Below are 19,171 nucleotides of genomic sequence, written 5' to 3'. Positions count from 1 at the left end.
TCCTCAAGGTGTGGTTTTGGTGTCCACCGAGCACTGAAACAGTTACTGCGCCATCTCCTCTCCTGAAAAGCATCACTTTTTGCTCTTTACGATACGAGATTCCACACGCCGTTGCTCCACTTTAATCATGGCACTTCGCACATCGTATTTTTCCACGGTTAAAAACTGAAATCTCTCCTTGAAACGCGGTGCACAGCCGCAGCTGTTTCAGAGAAGCGCCAGATCACCCGGCGCTTTCGATGAAGGCGAGATGCTGTGTGGTGCCAGCGCGTAATCAACCCCAGGTGGTTGACATTAATTCGGAACCCTCCACTGCATGCACAGTTCCTTACAGCCCATGTGAAAATTTGCGATGTTTAAACTATGCCATACCATACCATACCATATACCTATGTGAAAATTTGCGAGGTTTAGACCATACCATACCATACCATACCATACCATACCATACCATACCATACCATACCATACCATACCATACCATACCATACCATACCATACCATACCATACCATATACATACCAACTGTTTTTCCAAATCACCAGGAATCAACTAAAAATAAACAAAGAAACATATATTCACCCCCCTCTAAAACAAAGTGCGCGTTTAAACCACAGTGCCGCAATACGGCCGTACAGAGCCCACCTATGCGCTTTTCAAAACTCTTTTTTCCCCTCAAGTATTAATATGTGGAATGGTCTTGCGGAATTCATTGTCACAGCTCAAAATGTCAAAGAGTTTGAGAACCTTTTGGAATTATATTACAGGCGACAGGGGAATTGACAACTTATCATGCTGCTGTTATGATTTCCCTCATCCTTGTTTGTTAAGTTGTTAAGTATTCGTGTTTTGATTATGTTTTTTGTGTCTTGTCGGTGCCTGAGGTTTTCGTTCCTCGATAATTAAAATAAAAACCTCTCCTGTTATGGCCCTCAAGTGAGGGCTACAGTATTCCCAAATAAATAAATAAATAAATAAATAAATAAATAAATAAATAAATAAATAAATAAATAAATAAATAAATAAATAAATAAATAAATCGATAAATAGATAATAGATAAATAAATAAATATTATACCACAGTGTACCACGGTCCCATACCACGTCGTAACATACCATACCATATTGTACCGCAGTACCGCGCTACACCGTAGTGTACTGTACCGTACCATGACATACGTCGGCGCTATGTGAATTTTATGCAGTTTAAGTCGAATATCATTGTAGTTGAGTTTGCTTGTCGCAACATGCCACTCCAACTGCCCCGCATTCAGCCTTGTTTCCGATTTTCTCGCTCCAGCTGCCGCTTCTACCGCAGCACCAACAAAGTTTGAGGCAGTTTTCGTTACCCTTCAGGTTAAAGCGGCGTCGAACAGAGGGTGGTCTCTGCGCCAAAATCTGCGTGCCTGATCGCCCTAAACAGAGGAAACGGAACATGTCGAGTGCATACTGTCTCGTTAAAGTCGCGCCGACAATTCCTTTTGCGTTCTTCTTAATGGCATGCATTGTTACGGCAGTCCTCGGGAAGATTTCTGCACCACAGTGAGAAAACAGGTCGTTTCTCAGTTTCGCCGCCGTTCCACATCTCCACGACGAGGGTGTGCGAGCCCAGAAACGTGCTTGCGCGGGTGACCAATTTATGGGCCCCCTTCGATTAAGCATAATTTATTATGCGATGGCCGTTTGATATTTTCTTGCTACTACACATGTCCGCATGTAACGTACTCATAACGACAGAGTCACGCACGTGATGAAACTGTCTAACTTCGTTCCTGTGCTCCGATATGTGTTCGGTGCCCAAATGCCGCCAGCATTGCCACTCGGAGCACGCCGACATGCCGGCGATCCTTGTTTCATCCGACGGATATAATAACATCCACACGTCATTCATTTCGACAGGACGTTAGTTATAGTAATTTAGTAGACCGGAGCTAAAAATATGCAAGCAAAAATAGGCGACAAAAAGAATACTCTGTCCTATCGGATGTATTGGCATGTTCAACAACATCTTTAAGGTTGACATAAAAAGCTCATTGTGTTTCATAGCGCGAAGGCCATCTGAGTGTTTAGAACACTTACAGTGGAATATGGATCAAGAGTCCTCAGTAATGCGAGCGCCCGACGTATTAAACACCACTTTAAGCACAGCGTTTTAAACACCGCTTTTTTCCACAGCATGTACCCACGCATTGCCCGCTGCCTTTAGAAGTTTTCAAAATCGTAAAATGAGATAGCAGGTTGATCATTTTAAAACTAACCTATTTTAAGAGAAAAGCGATACACCAAGTAACCGTGAAAGCAAGTCCAAAGAAACCATCATAAGGGGGTATCTTGCACATTTCGTCTGAATAGCCCGGGCTGCCGTGTGAATGGGTCCGCACCGAGCCTTCAACGGCCGTGGAATTGCTTTGAGTATCCACCGTAGCATTGTATGATCGCGTCAGCCGAGAATTTGCAATCTTTGCATTTGCATCAGTGCTTGCGCGCCTCATGAATGCGGTGACCTTTCTGGCGTACGCGGAGTCTTAACGTTTCGTTTTGACTCAATTGCATTAATTCAGCGGCCTTTGCTCTTTAAGCGACAGAATCGCTGTAGAGATCTCACTAAAACATAATCGTACACGATTATTCGCCCGTGATATCTGCGGTATAGCAAGTGCTCTAATGCGTCCCTGCAATTCACATCGGACATGATAACAAAGCTGTGAAAATAATTCAAAACCAAAAAGATCACCGGGGGGTGTTCTTGTAGGCTGATGTTGCGGTGATAGCTCAGGTTTCGCTGCTTATTGTCAGCCTTCCATCGCCTTCGGCGTGTTGACGCGCTGACTCAGCAGGTCAGTTTCCCCTTTTTACGTTCTTTTTCTTTTCTCTTTCAACGCACACATCGCTGCTACGTCCAAAAGCAGCCCGTGTTCGGTGTCCGTCTCTCCGTGTTTTCGTACGTCCACAAGACGGCGGACCGAATAAAGGGACGCCCATTGTCGTGTGGTGACACCGGCGCTCAAAACGGCAGCCTGCACTATACCCAGCGGTCTCCCTCGCTAGTCACAGCCTGTGCAGCGGTCAGTTTAGGCATTTCCCTCCGCTCTTAGACAATAGCGGCCGATGTGCCTGCAAGGTCGGGCCATCGGTTTGCGGAAGAGTCCTCTCTACTGCGGAGGGGGCGAGGGTGGGCTGGGTCGCACAGCTGTGCACGGCGGGCAGCAGCAGCAGCGGTGGCGACGGCGGCGGCGCACATGTGTTTCCATGGGCCGAACCCCTGCAGAGCTGCGCTGCCGGCGCGGCTACAGCCTGCAACACCGCGCACAGTCGCGGGAGAGACTCTGTGCTACTGCTGCTGCTGTGCTGCTGACCGGCCGTGTTTAACTCCACTGGCAAACAGCGGTGTTCTTTCGTTGCCTGTGATTATAGGGCACTGCGATTGCCCCTGTAGACTTTCCTCCGTCTGCGTCTGTATCTGCCCCGTTGCCCACGACGGAGGAGTGTTTCCCTGCCCAAGAAACTGAAATGAGCTGCACGAAGCAAAACAGCGCGACCGGAGTGAGCCGAAACCAAGAAAGACAAACCAGACTAACAACCCGGTACGATCTACTTGAAAAGCGTGTGTTTTTGAGGCGTGCCACGCTGACTGACGCTCAGCCGTGAGCTGACGAGGAGGCACCTGAACCTCCGAAAATATGCATTTTCCACTCGCCGACTCAGCGCGACTGCCGACAGCGACGTGGACACCAGCGCCGTTCGCGCAGGTGCGCCAGTTTGCCTGGTGAGCTCCAAAAGCACCGAACGACGTATTTGGTGGCCGGGCATCCCAACCTAAGCCGCGTGTGCTAGCGCTCCGTGTCGCCGGCAGCGAGAGTCGATGTGAGGCTGCGTCACGATGACCGAAGCTGCGTCAGCTCTGAGGGAAACGGCGACGGTATCCAGGTCGGTCGCTGAACCGGCCGGCGCCGCGCTCCATCAGGATCGTCGCCGGTGTCGTCGACGCCGCCGTTGCCGCCGGCGCTGCAGTTCTTGGCCAACGGAGAGCGTGACGCTGGACGGCCGCGACTTCCATCCCACCGATATCGGTGAGGCGGCTCACATTCAGCCAGCTCGAGGTGCGTCCGATGTGCGCAGTGCTGATGCGGCGAGAGTTGTAGCCCAAGCGCTTTCTGCACTGAGTGTCAGGCTCCGAGTGCAGTTACTAGCTGATGACTGGGGCACATATTTTTCTTTCTTGAGAACGAGAGGGAAAATAAAAGGGCAGCGTACCAATCAGCCGCTGAAAGTTAGTAAAGATCGAGTACTCCAGCTAAAAAAAACTGTCCGTCCTAACCTTGGTCTGTTACGGCCATGCCTCTATAATTAGCATTATCCTTTCGGGTATCCTCTCATATCATTTGGACAATGCTGGCTGAGTGAGCCTACACAAATCAATTTGGAAGCAACTGTGTACAAAAGATCTCTTTTGTGTTCTGTCTCATCGCACGCAAATGCACACGTTCGCGACTGCGTTACGCTTTGTTTTGTGGATCAGTGTGACACACTGAGCTGAGAGCTCAGAGAAAGGCTGAGAGCTTTTTTTAAAGGCTAAGCATATACAGGGTCAACCATTCGAACTTTGGGGTGGATGTGTCTGCTGTCGGGCGTAGCCTCCATTGAGGTGACCGCAATGGTCATAGAACATGCCGCTGCTTCTGTGGTTGCTCTTCCCCTGATAAATTAGATACTTCCAGTGCAGAGCGTTACTTGTGACATTTTCTGATGTATGCGTTTATAAGCGGCTCCTGCTATGTTACAGCTCGTATGTTAGCCGCTGGTAACCAGTTTGCTGCGAGACCTACCAAACAAACCGTGCCTAGTTTCACAGTGCCAGCGGAGCAACGATCGGGACACCGCAGTATACGAGACTGAATATGCGGTGGCTATCAGTCGTGCTATGTCCTGTTCGCCTAATTTATAAGTAGTGAGGCGATATTTGGACCTTCGACGCTTCTGCAGGATAAGGAGTGGGGGAAAGGGGATTAAAATACTTCTGTTTTTTTTTTTTCCTCTGCTCCCATTTTGCAGTTTTCCTTATATGCGTTGTAGAGGGCTAGAAAAAGAAAGAAAACTAACGGCACCCTGCCCGCGCCACCTATTAGCACAGCAGGTGGAACTGAAAAATTGCAATGACAGAGCCACTTTTTATGCGACGCGTCGTTTTGAACCCGATTGAGAATATCTGATGCTCGATCTCTGAAGCTGAAACATCTGTTAGAGCTCTCGCTGATGCCCGTAAGCAAGCTAGCAAATGGCGTTTCCTGCGAAGGTGTTGCTGAAATCGCGTGATGAAACGTTTCTTGTCTGTAAATCGCATTCATGGAGTGGATATATTAGGGGACTGTTTTGAATACGCGTTTTATGTTGTGCGAACAAACGCCTCCCAATTCGATGGAAAAAAAAGTGGCCGACCGTTTAAGCGAATACAATATTATACAACAATATTACATTATAATACATTATTACGACAATATTATAATGAAACTTATACTGCCGATCTTTCTCTCTTTCATGATTTTCCACTGAATTTGTTAGGCATGCGACATTTCACTCCAGCGCAAATCGATTTTAAGGTTTGCCGTTTTCTCGCTCTCAGTTTAGATTATTTCTGCCGATAGCACTGTATTTTCTACGCTGCAAACATTACCCTAACTTTAATGCCGATTTCATGGGCAAGATTTTAAAGCAAGTATTAAGTCGCATCCGTCATTTTATGAAAGGCTCGTCATTTTCAATCGCCACTTCAGCCACTCAACGCGCGTGCGATTGTTTTTTATGTTTGCGACTTTACCGCTGCGTCAAGCCAAGCATCGTCCTTGGCCACGAACTTAGTTCTGGTTTCTGTTTGCTGTTTTCGTTGTTTAAAATGATTTCACTCGGAATTTTGAGAAACGGTTTGCTGCGGTGGAGAGAGGGGACTCTAAGGAATATGAAGCCACTATCAACTCGAAATGTTCGAAAAACCCCCGGAGTTTCCCTTGAGTGCGGAATATCGGCTCGTCTTACGGCCATTTGCGTGTGGGTTCTACTTTTCTCGCTAAATTCATGGCTCCGAAGCGTGCAGGTACTGTGCTGCGAACGTTCGGCTGTTAAAATGGGCTTTCGCGGTCGCGGCCTTGTTGTGGAGTGCTCGCAGTTGTTAGTGGCTTCCGTAAGCGGAGGGTCGTCAGCGAAGAACGAAAGACTTTAAATAAATATTTGATTCTACTACCTAACTCCACTGCGCTACCTTCTGCTCGACTGCAAAATGAAAACGATTGTAATTTCATGCTACGCTCTCGTTTCTAACACATATGGTCAAAGGGGCCCAAGACGTTCCTTTGAGCTTGAACCACCATGAACATCTCAGCCAAGGTAAACAGCACGCGCAGTGCGAATACGAAGGAATATGAAGGGCCTCATTGCTTTCTCAATGCTGATGTCGTAATACTGCATCCATTGAAGATGGTCAGGGTCTCGAGCAGCCGCTGCGTCACCGCTCGCGATAATCCTTCACACCGTGTTGCCATGGGCAACTGCGCAGCCTTGGTAAAGCGGCGGGGGATGCTTTCTCGAGCGCAAATCGAGAGAAAGCCGAGGTGTGAAATCAGTTCGTGGTACTGGCAGGAGGTAAATGTTGTTCGTACGTACAATTCTTTTCCTTCAGCTTCGTGTGAAGAAATTCTTTTCCTTTTTCGAGGCGGCGTCTCTCCTGAAGAGCACCTCGAGGGCATTTCTCATGATCAACAGGGTTGGATGATTCACGGCCCCTTTGTTATTCTCGCCACAAAATACCCTGCAAAAGTTTCTATATACGGTTCGTAGAGAGCCTATAGACAGTTTAGGCACTGCTGACTCAAATTTATGTAAGGGACTGAGCACAAAAGCTCCCCATTCCATGTGTAACCCGGTTTTCTGAAACGTTGAATGCCATCGTTTTTATGTTTTTTCCCCTCTCTGTGCTCAAAATAACTAGTGCGAATTTCTTTGTTTAGTTGTATATTTTGCTGACCACTGTGTGATGTTGCCAGTGCGGGGGCCTGTGGCCTTGTCAAGCTGCCGTTGTGACAGCTTTTTCCGCAGGCCTCCGGCATCATGTATGCATGATGTGAATAAAGTTATTATTATTATTATTATTATTATTATTATTATTATTATTATTATTATTATTATTATTATTATTATTATTATTATTATTATTATTATTATTATTAAGGCGCCGCTCCAGATTTTTTTTTTTTTTGCCCCGCCGCGGTGGCACAGTGGTTATGGCGCTCGGCTGCTGACCTGAAAGACACGGGTTCGATTCCGGCCGCGGCGGCTGAATTTTAGTGGAGGTGAAATTCTAGAGGCCCGTGTACTGTGCGTTGTCAGTGCACGTTGAAGAACCCCAGGTGGTCGAAATTTCCGGAGCCCTTCACTACGGCGTCCCTCATAGCCTGAGTCGCTTTGGGACGTTAAACTCCAATAAACCAAATAAACCAAACCAGATTTTTTTCCCCTGATATTTCTTGTTCTTTTTCTTTTTCTCGGTAGTACCTCCTCGGATGAACCAGCGATAGCATAGAGGTAGGGGATTCGCCACGCATGCAGGCGGACCGCGGTTCGAATCCCGATGCAGCGCAGTTCTCCACCGAATAAAAAAAATACGCGCGTCGATGGAATTGCACCAAGCCTGCGGTTGCTGCCTGATCCTGGTGACGAGAGCCGACAATGCACTGCCTCACCAGAACAAGATTCGGCCACTGCTGTGCAGTACTTGGCCACCACCTCCTCTATGAATACACTAATTAACCCGCGGTCCTCATCCCCATCGGCTGCGGACCAGCTGACCAAGGTGGCGATCAGATCTGTGACGCGCAGCGGAGGGTGCTAAGGGTCTCTGGCTCCGGACAGACCGTCATCGAAAAGTGAACTTGGCAATGTTTAACGCTAGGGCCCTATCCAGCGAGGCTTGTCTAGCAATGCTTTTCGAGGGACTAGCTGGTATTAAATGGGATGTCATGTGACTTAGCATGGTTAGGAGTACAGATGAAGCATACGCAGTGCTAAAAGGCGGGCAAGCACTGCTGTGCTGTCGTGGTTTAGCGGACAGACGAGCACTAGGTGCGCGTGTTTTTTTATCGATAAGTGTATCGCTGGTAACACAGAGAATTTCTATGACATTAAAAAGACGGTGGCAATTATCCCAATTAAGTTTAATAAGAGTTACAAATTGAACGCGGTGGAGGCTACGCGCTATACTTCCAGCCATGATAACCACATAGTCGAAAGCTTCTATGAAGACGTGCACTGGACAAGGACGTAAAGTAAAAACTCAGTAAACTGTACTGGTGGTTGACTACAATGCCAAGGTAAGCAAAAAGCATGCCGGAGATAAGTTAGCGGAATTACTATGGCATAGGTTCTTGTGATAGCAGTCAGGAGTTAGTAGTAGATTTCGCAGAAAGAAATAATTTACGGACCACGATTACCTTCTTACGCAAACGAAATAATCGGAAGGGGACGTGGAAAAGCCAGAATGAAGACACTGCAAACGAAATAGACTTCATATTGTGCTTTCACCCATGGTATAGTGCAGGATGTGGAGGTGCTTGGAAAGGTGCGATGTAGTGTCCATAGGATGGTGAGGTCTCGATTTAGCTATATACTAGGAAAGGGGATGGAAGAAATTAGTAATAAGGTAGCCCATCAGCGAGTTAGCGGCAAGAAAGAAATAAGAGAAGTCCAGAATCTCGCTGCAGAGCAGATATCAGGCTCTAATCGAAGACGGCAACCTTAGTGTACAAGAAGTGAACGATAATCTCAGAGATATCATTGTGGAGTTCGCAATACAAGCAGGCGGTAGTATAGGTCGACATGATACTGGTAAGCTCTCTATAGAGACAAAATATCTGATTAAGAAACACCAAAGCATGAAAGCTTCTAACCTCAACTATGGAATGGAACTGGCGGATCAATCAAAGCTAATCAAAAAGCGTAAGGGAGCCGACAAACGTAAGTCTATTGTGGAGAAATTGAGTATGGTTTAAAGAACGGAGGCTGTCGAGAGGAAATTAGGCGTAGACAAAAATCAGATGTATGCGCTAAGATACAAGGAAGGTATTGTCAGTTCAAATATGGATATAATATAGTTAAAGTAGCCGAGCAGTTCTACACAGTTCTATACAGTAATCAGGACGATGATATGAGAGCAATAGTGCAGAGAAATCGGACATCCCGCCAGTAACGAAAGATTAAGTAAAGAGTGCCTTAGGAGAAATGCAAAGGGGAAAGAAGCTCGAGAGGATCAGGTAACGGAAGATCTGTTGAAGGACCTCAGGCGCACATTTATCGAACATAAAGTAGCTATACGCTATAGATTCAATACTTTCCGGCAGTCTTGCTTCTTTCTTTTTGGTGAAAACATCACTTACATTTAGGATAGGACAGCGCATAAGGAGAGCCACAACCTGGCGCTGCTTCTTTCCCTCACTACATTCTCCGTCTCATCAGCTCTATTCAAGTCCAGCTTTCTTGGCAATCACTTTTAATTGTGAGGAAACTGTGGAATATTGTTAGGTACTGTTATCAACATTTTGAAGGGAACAGTCTAATTTTCCGGCGCTTAACAAGATTTTGCTACGCATCGGAAGATTAGACCATTCGAGCAAGAAGTTAAAAAAAAAGGGGGGGGGGGGGGGGGGGACAAGATGGAAGGAGTCGTAAGCAGGCATTGGAATAAGTCACCGAGTCTCTCGTTTCGCTGGCGCAGGTGTGTTTCCGCTGAAAGCGCGCTGTCTCTCCTTCACATGGCACGAGGCAGCCCATGTTAAGAAGTGTTCTGACAACCTCAGATTCTGGCGGGGCAACCTATTTCGCCATTACTGCGATAAGTGATCGTCCTTTTCGCACTGGCCACAAGCGATGCGTGAAGATGCCGTAGCGCCGGGTTCACGGGAAGGTCAATCATATACAAGAGTGCGGGATGAGCTAGCACAAGGTCTTCCACCAGGTCTGTCTGCTTGAATGTGGAAGGACCTTTTTTTGGCGGCGAGCAAGCGGCGCAGACTCGTGCGACATTATCCTGTTGCAACGGCAGCGAAACTGCCTGAATTAGCGATGATCCCGACGTTCCGGCTGATACCGAAGAGCTGAAATAGACATAGCTTTGGACGTGCGCGCGCTGCGTAGAATGACGAGAAATGGAGGATCTGGAGTCTTATTTTGTAGGAATTCTTCATTTCCAATTCTTTACACTGCTTCTTTAGCGTTGACCACGGTCGTTTTTCATGACGCAGTCGACAACAAGCATTGCTTCTTGGCTATCAGCCGTGAAGTTAGAGGTGCTATATACGTACAGGTAATACAGCGGCGAAAGGATAAATAGGAGAAAATATCTCTACCAAATATAGCATGAAGGATTGGGGGGCTGAAATACGCATTATTGTTTTTGTTCCGTTGGCCGTCAGGTTGGCAAAATATTGGGGAAAAAAGCCTATAAACAAAACCGAACATAAACAAAAGTGTTCCACGCCTTGCGCATCTCACAACGTACTTGTGCTTTCCTCTGTCCAAACATTGAGATGAACTTGAGAGCGTACCGTACAAGGCTGTGAAACTTGGGAAGTTCGGGCCTTGACCTCGTGCGCAGTAAAAGCACGCAGCGAGTGAGCGCAAGTGCACGCGAGCGATCAAGGTGTTACATATGCGCTCCCTTGGGCGTTGCACCACGTATCCTCGACACGAACGGAGGCTGCGACGAAGGGCTGTCTGATTTATGTCCCTCGGGGAAGCCAATGTTTACGTCCTGCGTAAACATCGACCGCCAGCGGCTTACTTGCGACGCCCTTGCCCCAGTCCTTCTCTCTTTCCTTCACCTCCCCCCCCCTCCCGATTTTTCCCCCTCGCAGCTGCAGGGCACACCATGTACGCGCTCTGCCTAGGCGCTGTACACGCCCTCGTAGCTCACAAACACGCCTGGCGTGCTCGCGCAACAAGGGGACCGGGTCAGCAATGCCAACAGCACAAAGAAAGAGTGGCGCACACGCGTATTCTCCAGATCCGCTCTAGGTTGTGATCATTGATACGTTGTTGTCGAAGCGCAAAGAAATCTTGTTCGGCCACATGCACGTGGACATTTTTACGCACGCGAGTCTGTGTGTGCATATTGGGCGTTGCTATTGAAAAGGGAAATCTGCTCACCACTCCGTAAGCATGTAGCAAAAGTTCTGACACCTGAGCTAGTTACAGTGCCGGGCCGAGAGAAGGGCAGGAGGGGAGGGGGGGGGGGTGGGGAGGGGAGATATGCGAGGACGTGCGGAAAAGAGGACCCAGGAGAGTTTTCTTACTATGATGCCAATTTCAATACAAAGCTGTGAACTTGTGCCACAAGGACATTTTTGTGCTGTGATATCTTCACCCATGCGGGTGAAGAAAAGTCAAAGGCTCTACTCTTACTACCGTAGTCAGTATGACAACGCTTTGCTTTTTGCTTTATGCTCGTTGCACTGCTCCTTGCGCTCCAAGGTATACCCTGAGCCCGTACACATGCACGTGTTACGGTGAGCCTTGTTCTGGACTGTGTGGATCGTTCGAAACATAGCGCGCGCCCTTGGCTATCGGCCGGCACACCAGCGCCACCCTTCGTTCCCTGATATGCGTGCGCGGTGTGCATCGTTAGCCTAATGGTTTGCTAGTTGCACCCGACGCAGTCTTAGCGCTGGCGCTGCAGCGCCCGCGCCGGACGCATCAACAGGACCCGTGGCCCCTTGTGACTCACGGCCCGGGGCGCCAAAAATAGGACGCCCTCCCTCCTCCTCCTCCCTCGGCACCTCTGGAGAAGAATTTCCCCCCGCGGCCGGTAGCGTCGACGTCGTTGCGGCGGCGGTGGTTTCGGCCCCTGCGTAGGCCCGGAGCCACCGGCGCGCGCACTGTCTCCCAGGCCGGCCCGCGCTGTGGGAGAGCGGTCACAGAGGCGCAGCGCGCGCCGTGCGCACCACCCGATTTGCTACTCGATCAATGCGACACCTCGGACGCGTCCACGGGACTTTCATCGACTCGGGACGCTGACATACCCGCAGGTAGGCGAGCAACGACGATCGCATGCGCTGACCACGTCGTGCACCTGGTTTTCAGACCAGGCCTGTCCCAGAGGCCAGCCAGCCGCGACGCCTGGCTCCGGACAATGTTTACTTCGATAGGAGCCCACCGAAGGATGGAGAATAATGTCTTGGCGCTTGTGCTTCTGTCAGGTTCACAAGCTAACTGATTCTCAGGCTGCTGCCCCGCCTGATCCGTAGTTCGATAGATCAGTTCGACTAGTGAAATGACATCACAGCGCACAAAAGAATTCGAAGCATGCCAAAATCAGCCTCCGTTTTCTTCTTCCTTCTTTAGGAAGCTTGTCAGCGCTTGTCCTGTGTTTTTCTAGCCTTCGTCCCTGTTTTTCGCGCTGTTATTTTTTGGAAAATGTATCACCAACTCGCCCGGCTAGCTATAGTGATGAGCTCCGCATATATTTTCAAAATTCCACGACACCTGTGCTAGTGCTGAAAAAAATTATGGTTTTATTTCTTTGGCCTCTTCTTTCATTTCCAGCACACAAAACACGAATTGTGCAGGCGTGGGAAATAGTGAAGTAAAAGCAGTAGTGAATGATGGGAAAGTGCCTTTTGTGAAGACAACGGCGTACAAGTTTTTTACCCGCAAGGTTCAGCCACAGAAATGCTTCACCGCTGTTTCGCGAGAGAATTGTCGTAGCCATGGGCTATCCTGCACAGTGTTTTTACTGGACTCGACTTATATTTGGAGTGTTTTACACTTGGTAGTAGGTCCTGTGGTATCCAGTGTGTTTTCCGTCAACAGAGCCCGTCATCCACCGTTAATCACTTTTTACGCAAAAAACGCTTTGGGAATGTAATAAATTACTTTCCTTATAACGTCGCGCGCCCCTGATAGAAACTTTATTATATGTTTTGCTCGCTATGGCGCTTGTTCTCTTCTGCTTTAGTCTTGTGTTTTATTTAGATGTTAGGCAATTGACAACGTTACCGCTCAGGAAAGTTGACGGAGTAGCTTGAGTAAGAGCTGTAATATGCCTTGCAGGGGGTATGCATACCTTAATTTAACTAGCCCGCTGCAGTACTTCTATCAGAGTAAGGCCTCGCGTTGCGACCTGTCAGGACGACAGTGCAAGTAACCTTGACAGCCTGTGCTGGGTGTTTGTCCTCTTGCACAACTAGAATTAGTGCCTCAACAATTGTATTGTGAAGAGCGTTCTTTTTCGTGATAAAAAAAAAGGTTGACCTTGAGTGTTATGAGTGACTTGTATTGTGAAACCTGTCGCATAACTCTGAAACCTCGGTGGTGTTGTCTGTTATCCATTCGCAAAATTCAGAAGCTGTGAGTGTGAAGTGTAAGCGGATCTCGGTTTTGGGAAGCATTGGTCCTTGAGTTATATCTGGCTCCCACTAGTCAAAAATGCAAGCCTTCTGCTCTGCGTTGAGTAAGCTTCGTTCTTCTTTTCTTCTTATTTTTAGAAGGACTGGAAACAAGAACGTAACCGTGACACACACACACAAAAGACAGCTTTTCGGCCCTCAGTTTCATACTGCTGGCCCCTGAGAATGGACGGAGCTGTGCGAAATACGCCAAGACGAACACCTTGTTGATTATGGTGCAGTTCACGCACGATCCTCTTCATCGAAGAGTAATCCCTAATACTTTCAACCAAGTAACGGTACTCAAAAGAGCCCTGAATAATTTTGATGCGCATATTCTAGTGCAAAAGATCTGTAGAGGTGGTCTCTGTGGTTATTTCAGTCAAATTTTAAAGCTTTGCTTGGATCCTATAATCTAGAAATAATTTTAAAAAATCGCTGCTCGGAGTAAATCGCAACCGATTAGGGCGACTTTTACCTCCTCCCCACCTCAAAAGTGATTTTATTATGGAATAATGCTGTATTCGCTATCGTGGCACCTCACACATATTTACTAGCAAACACGTCCCCTACCCCGCGTCCTCCACAAACACGTCCCCTACACCGATGACGTCAGTGGGCAGGCTGGGGTAGCGAGGTTTCACAGCACTAGCGCTATCAGCAGACCCGTCTCCGCGCGGGAATAGGGATCGAAGAGCGTCGTTAGCAGAAGCGACTTGCAGGGGCGCGGCGCGCAGTTTGATGTACTGAAGTAAGACATGATGTTGGGCTAGTCGGTTCATGGTTAGAGCGAAACAAAACTGCGCGAAGACGACGGGACAAAAGAAAGGCACGAATACACACACACACAAAGCGCAGACTTCCAACTGACTTTATTTCGTAAAAGCAGGGTGCTTATAAAGGCAATCACGGCAAACTAGGAGACAAGCAGAAGCAACGTGCGAACGGCGCGACTTTTCCGCGAATGTACTGCGCGACTTTTCCGCAGGATCTTGCAGGAGATTGTCTCTGTGTTCGATATAGCCGATAATTAGAAATACCCGGGTTGGATATATCAGGGAGCGTTATGTTTTGGGCGAGTTGGTTCTTCATGCTTTTGGAATATTTGAGCGCACACAAGATAGGCCTGTGTGCGTCTCCTTTTATGTCCTGCCTTTTGTGTGCGCAAATATCAGGGCTCCCCTGTATAAACATTACTTTGTAGGGACATTACGCAGTAAACGATAAGATTAGCCGAATGGCCGCATTTTATCTTCTCGTCTTTTTATCTTTTATTTTAGATTTTCCTCACCGCGGTCCTTCCACCTTTACCTCCCAAATTCCCTTCCCCAGGCAGAGTAGCATGCAGCGATTTTTAAATGCCGGATAAATTCTCTGTTTTCTCATTACAGGGTTTCTTTCTCTCTATTTTTTTAACCGAGCAATATAAAAACAACGTTAGGAGCAGTAATAATAGCACGGACTTGATACGAGCAATACAAAACACCTGTGTTTTCCGAAATGAGTGCATACAACAGGACAGACAGCTCATAACCAACCATTTACTTTCCGGATATATAGCACGCGGGTGCGTTACATACCAGCATTCCGGTGACCGTATTGGGTAGTGGGATTAGCTGTTGAACGAATATAGTTAATATTCGATTTACATGCCCTATGTATGCGTGAATTAACCTGCCCAGCAGTCGAGCGCTATAGCCAATAAGTCATCGCCGCGGGTATATGACGTTTAAACCTCCAACGCCTCAAATATGTGGAGAGTCAAAGAAAAACCGATCGAAGGTTTTGAGAAGACGACTATTTGTTTCAATTTTTTCATCGAAAGATGGCACCAATACACTGTTTAACAGCGTAAAGATAGAGGTACCGTAGATTACTACCTTTCGTGCTGTTAATATGCACTCTGAGGGAAAGGCACGAATGACCCTCAGAGCTTGTGCTCGGCTTGTGAAGTTGCTGAGCACCATAGTTTCCCGCTGGCCGGGTGGGCTGCTTGCTAAGCAAGGATGAATATCGCTGTCTCGTATCATGGAAGCACTCGCCGCACTCCTTTCCCCCTATTTCTACGGTGCTAGCCCATCGAAATAGCATCGCATGTGAAAGCGATGAACCAACTGTGACCTGCGCAGAATTCTCTTGACCGGGGATTTCTTACCGCAGTCCTCATGGGGTGTCACATATGTCTTTCGCGTCCGAGTAATCTTCTGGCTATCCGAATTCTGTTCTCAGTAAATATAACCTATTTGCGGTGCTCTGAAAATAATCGTCCAACCCATATAGGCTTAGTACACTCCTACCGTGTGCTTTTAAAATGGAGGACAATGGATAAAGTGTAAGACTTATGCTAAACGTTTCAAATCAGCTGCAAGATGTGAGCTTTCTTTTCTGATAGGCTGTATTATTTGGCGACCTTAAAAAGCTTAGGCTGATTTCCACCACTATTCGAGATTATTTCATCTGTGAATTGCATGATTGATACTTCCATCAAATTTATTTCCTCTCCTTTCACTCTCCACACTCCTGCTCTTCTGTCACTGTATTTTCCTTTAAGCGGATATAGCCTATCAGCGCATGAGACAGGCCGGTAAAAATCAGTGCTCTTTGATAACGTGCCTCCTCTGTCTCTATCTTATTGTAAATCACGATCCACCGCTAATGCTTCATCGGAATTCCTCGGGAAAGCTGCATTCATCACGACACAGCTCTGAGACGTGGGACATTTTTTGACGAATATTTCGGCACGGCGCTTTGGCGTTGCTATTGCCGCCGCTAGCACAGGCACTAACTGCACACGAGGCTCATTTGGCGGTGGACGTGGGCTAGAAGGGGGGGGGGGGGGGTGGAAGGGGGGGGGGGGGGGGGTCTGCGGCGGCAACGGGATGAAACGTTTTTACTGGGTCTTGATGTAACGACGTTTCTTTATCGCCTGCTGTGTACAGGGGTCAGTTGCGCCTCAACTTCGCTGGCTAGCTGTCTGTTTCGTTAGATGAGGCTTCATGTCGGTTCTGAATTCTAAGTTTACACTTTGCCATTCCTCATTCTTTATTATTGTCCTGCCCGTCATGATATTCCCTGAACTGGCCTCAGTGGTCCGCCCGGTCTATCAACTGTCACAATACGATATTAGCCACTTGCCTGCATGATTACTTCTTGAGTGGGATTCATGCTGTTCACTCGCTTTATGCAGCTAAAAGTGTAGGACCTAACTTCTTTGTAGGATGGGTACGCGGCTATATAATCGGGCATATAAGCGATTTATATCACCAATCGAAGCGTCTGTTTGTCGACTTCACTAAGTTCGCACGAGGAACTGTTGTGTAGGTATATGCGACTAATAATTTTCGACGGTGAAATCACCTACAAAAACTCCTGTAGACGAAATAAGCCTCGACAAGCTCTAAATGCGATCCCCAATGAAGAATTAAAGGGAAAAGAGACCTGCGAAGTGTCTTTCAAGCGCGTCTTGTTCGTCTTTCCGCTCCTTAATGTTGGCGACTTTGGAGACAAGTGCAGCGTTGCAATGCCTTCCATTTTTTTTTCCTTCCGGTATCATCAAGGATACCGCAGAAACTCATCCACGTGCATGCAGTACGCGCGACTCCCGATTGGTCGATCTCTTCCAGTAATGATCGTATCGGGCCTATGGCTGTTTTAGTTACCGAGCCCACCACCGTATTTGCAGGGCTAAGCATGATGATTACCCGCCGATGACGCCACAGGCGACGCGAAACTTCCGGAACGGAAGCAAACTGCAGCGCACACATTTGCGGCGACCTCCACCAGCGTGTGGGGCGGGCGCTGTGGGGAAAGCTTTTTTCGGGTCCGTCTGCCGATCTTGTCGCCGCAGTTATTCCGCTCCACATTCACTGCCCCGCTATTAACGGCGAAGCGCAGAATGAAGCCCGAGGGAAGGGGAGGCAAAGTTTGTACTCCAGCTGCTCCGTGGGCGGATTGCGGCCCGGTTTCTGGCACCGGAGCAACGCGCGCAGCTGTTCTCCCGTCCATCCGCGCGGAGTGGAAAAAGCTTCCCCCCGGGCGCTGGGAGGTTGACAAACGCACCGAGGCGCCGTCCCCTGGACCCGAGCCAGTAGCCGGGCCTGGCCTTAACCCCGGAGCGGAGCGGGGCGCGCGTGTCTGCGAACACGAACAACACGCGTACGTCCCGAGCATGCAGGGACGAAGCAGGCGAGCCCCATGGAGCCTTCGGAGCACTGAGCGATGTGATGGCTGGCTGACTGGCGTGGTCGTAAACGTCGACACCGCTCGAAAAGAGATATAAACCTCTTTATTACAAAGAGTTCAACTCCCTACCCAAGGAATTCGTTGTAAAATATTAGTTTAGTTTGGCGCGTTGCACGACGTGTCCAGTCCCACAGCTTCGATGACTCCTTTGACGTGGAAAGCTAAAACACTGAAAAACTGGTCCACCCGATCGTGTAAGGAAGCCAGCCATTTCAGCCGTGATCAGAGGGTGAGAGAGTTTGCAAGAGTAGAGGGGAGGACATTTCCAGTGGGTATGTTGGATGTTGCGATAGTCGCCAGACAGGGTATCTCGGAGATTACGCAGCTTGGGCGAGGAGTTATGTGAAATGACGCGACGGGAAGGTGTACGTTTGAGCTTGCCGTACAATGGTACCAGCAGCATCAGCAAACTGATGTACAGCGCCTTCTTCGCAGTCCACGTATTGGGGGAGGAGAAGGATGCCTTCATCTAATGACTTTCAGTCATATCCTACTTCGCTCCTTTCTGGCTTCAACAATCTCAAGGTCTACTTTTTAGCTCGTGCAGTGTGATTGTTTATGCTTTTCAGCTTTGTTAATACGTTTAGGAGGCTATGTGTGAATCTCCGTGGAATTTGGTAATAAGTTTTCCCCGGCAAGTGTATCTATCTTTTTCTATGAGGGGAACTTCTTGGAATGCAGTTTTGTTGTCAATCTTAGTTCACGAAATCAAGTTCACAAGCACATTAAATTTCATGGTTGCCCTTTTAGTCAATCCTAATTCATTCGTAAATTCTCGAAGTTTGTGCATTTTAGTTTCACCTCTATTATGGGGGATACAATTCCGCTAATCTGTAGCTTTTTAAATCGCAGTTTCCCACGAGATATTTCAATTTTTTTTTTCACTGGCATTGTTTGGAATAGGGATATGTTGTCCTGTGTGGTAACCGCGGCATTATAACCGCTGGCCCTTAAGGGTAACGGTGTGGATTCCAAGAGAAGACAACCTTAGCCGGGGCGGCAGAATGTTAGGTGGACGGATGAGATTAAGAAGCTTGCGGGATACGGTTGCCGCAGCTGGCACAGGACAGGGTTAATTGGAAACATTTGGGAGAGGCTTTTGCCCTGCAGTCGACGATGATGCCGACGATGATGAAAGAGTCAAGTGCAGTGATCTAGCTTGAGTTAGTTTCACGAAAACTGATGATGATAATTATGATCTCCTAAGTGAGTTGCTGATGAAGCAGACTTCATTAGCTTTTAGGCGGCGGCTTGCACTAAAAAATAGCGCATGTGACAAGATTGATCCGGTAAGTTCATTGGAGTCTGTGCGCTGGCTCCAGGGAAAGGGGCCTGCACTGCTCGTTATTAAACGGTTAAGAAAAACAACGATGTTTTCTCGCGTTCAGTGCCGCCTTTCTCCGTCCGCATTTCGCCTCAACCGCCACTTCACCGCAGCGTGCTTGCTTGTCGACGCCGCATCCAGAGCCTGCTCGGTGGCCTCGTCCGATGTGCTTGAGAGAAGG

General features: G+C 48.1%; 1 protein-coding gene across 1 annotated transcript in view; it reads left to right on the top strand.

Annotated features, from left to right (window-relative positions):
- The first annotated feature begins 3,252 nt into the window (after positions 1 to 3,252).
- LOC149339963 (uncharacterized) overlaps positions 3,253 to 19,171 on the top strand; it is an 80,644-nt gene continuing 64,725 nt past the window's right edge. The window contains exon 1 of the mRNA XM_089548681.1: positions 3,253 to 4,070. Coding sequence (XP_089404807.1) covers positions 3,881 to 4,070 — 190 coding nt within the window. The 5' untranslated portion in view covers positions 3,253 to 3,880. The remainder of the gene's footprint in view (positions 4,071 to 19,171) is intronic.

The sequence above is a fragment of the Amblyomma mixtum genome, chromosome 6 (genome assembly GCF_055824585.1).
Source record: "Amblyomma mixtum isolate Tamu chromosome 6, ASM5582458v1, whole genome shotgun sequence".
NCBI classification, from domain to species: Eukaryota; Metazoa; Arthropoda; class Arachnida; order Ixodida; family Ixodidae; genus Amblyomma; species Amblyomma mixtum.
This window is presented reverse-complemented; position numbering and strand designations above follow the sequence as displayed.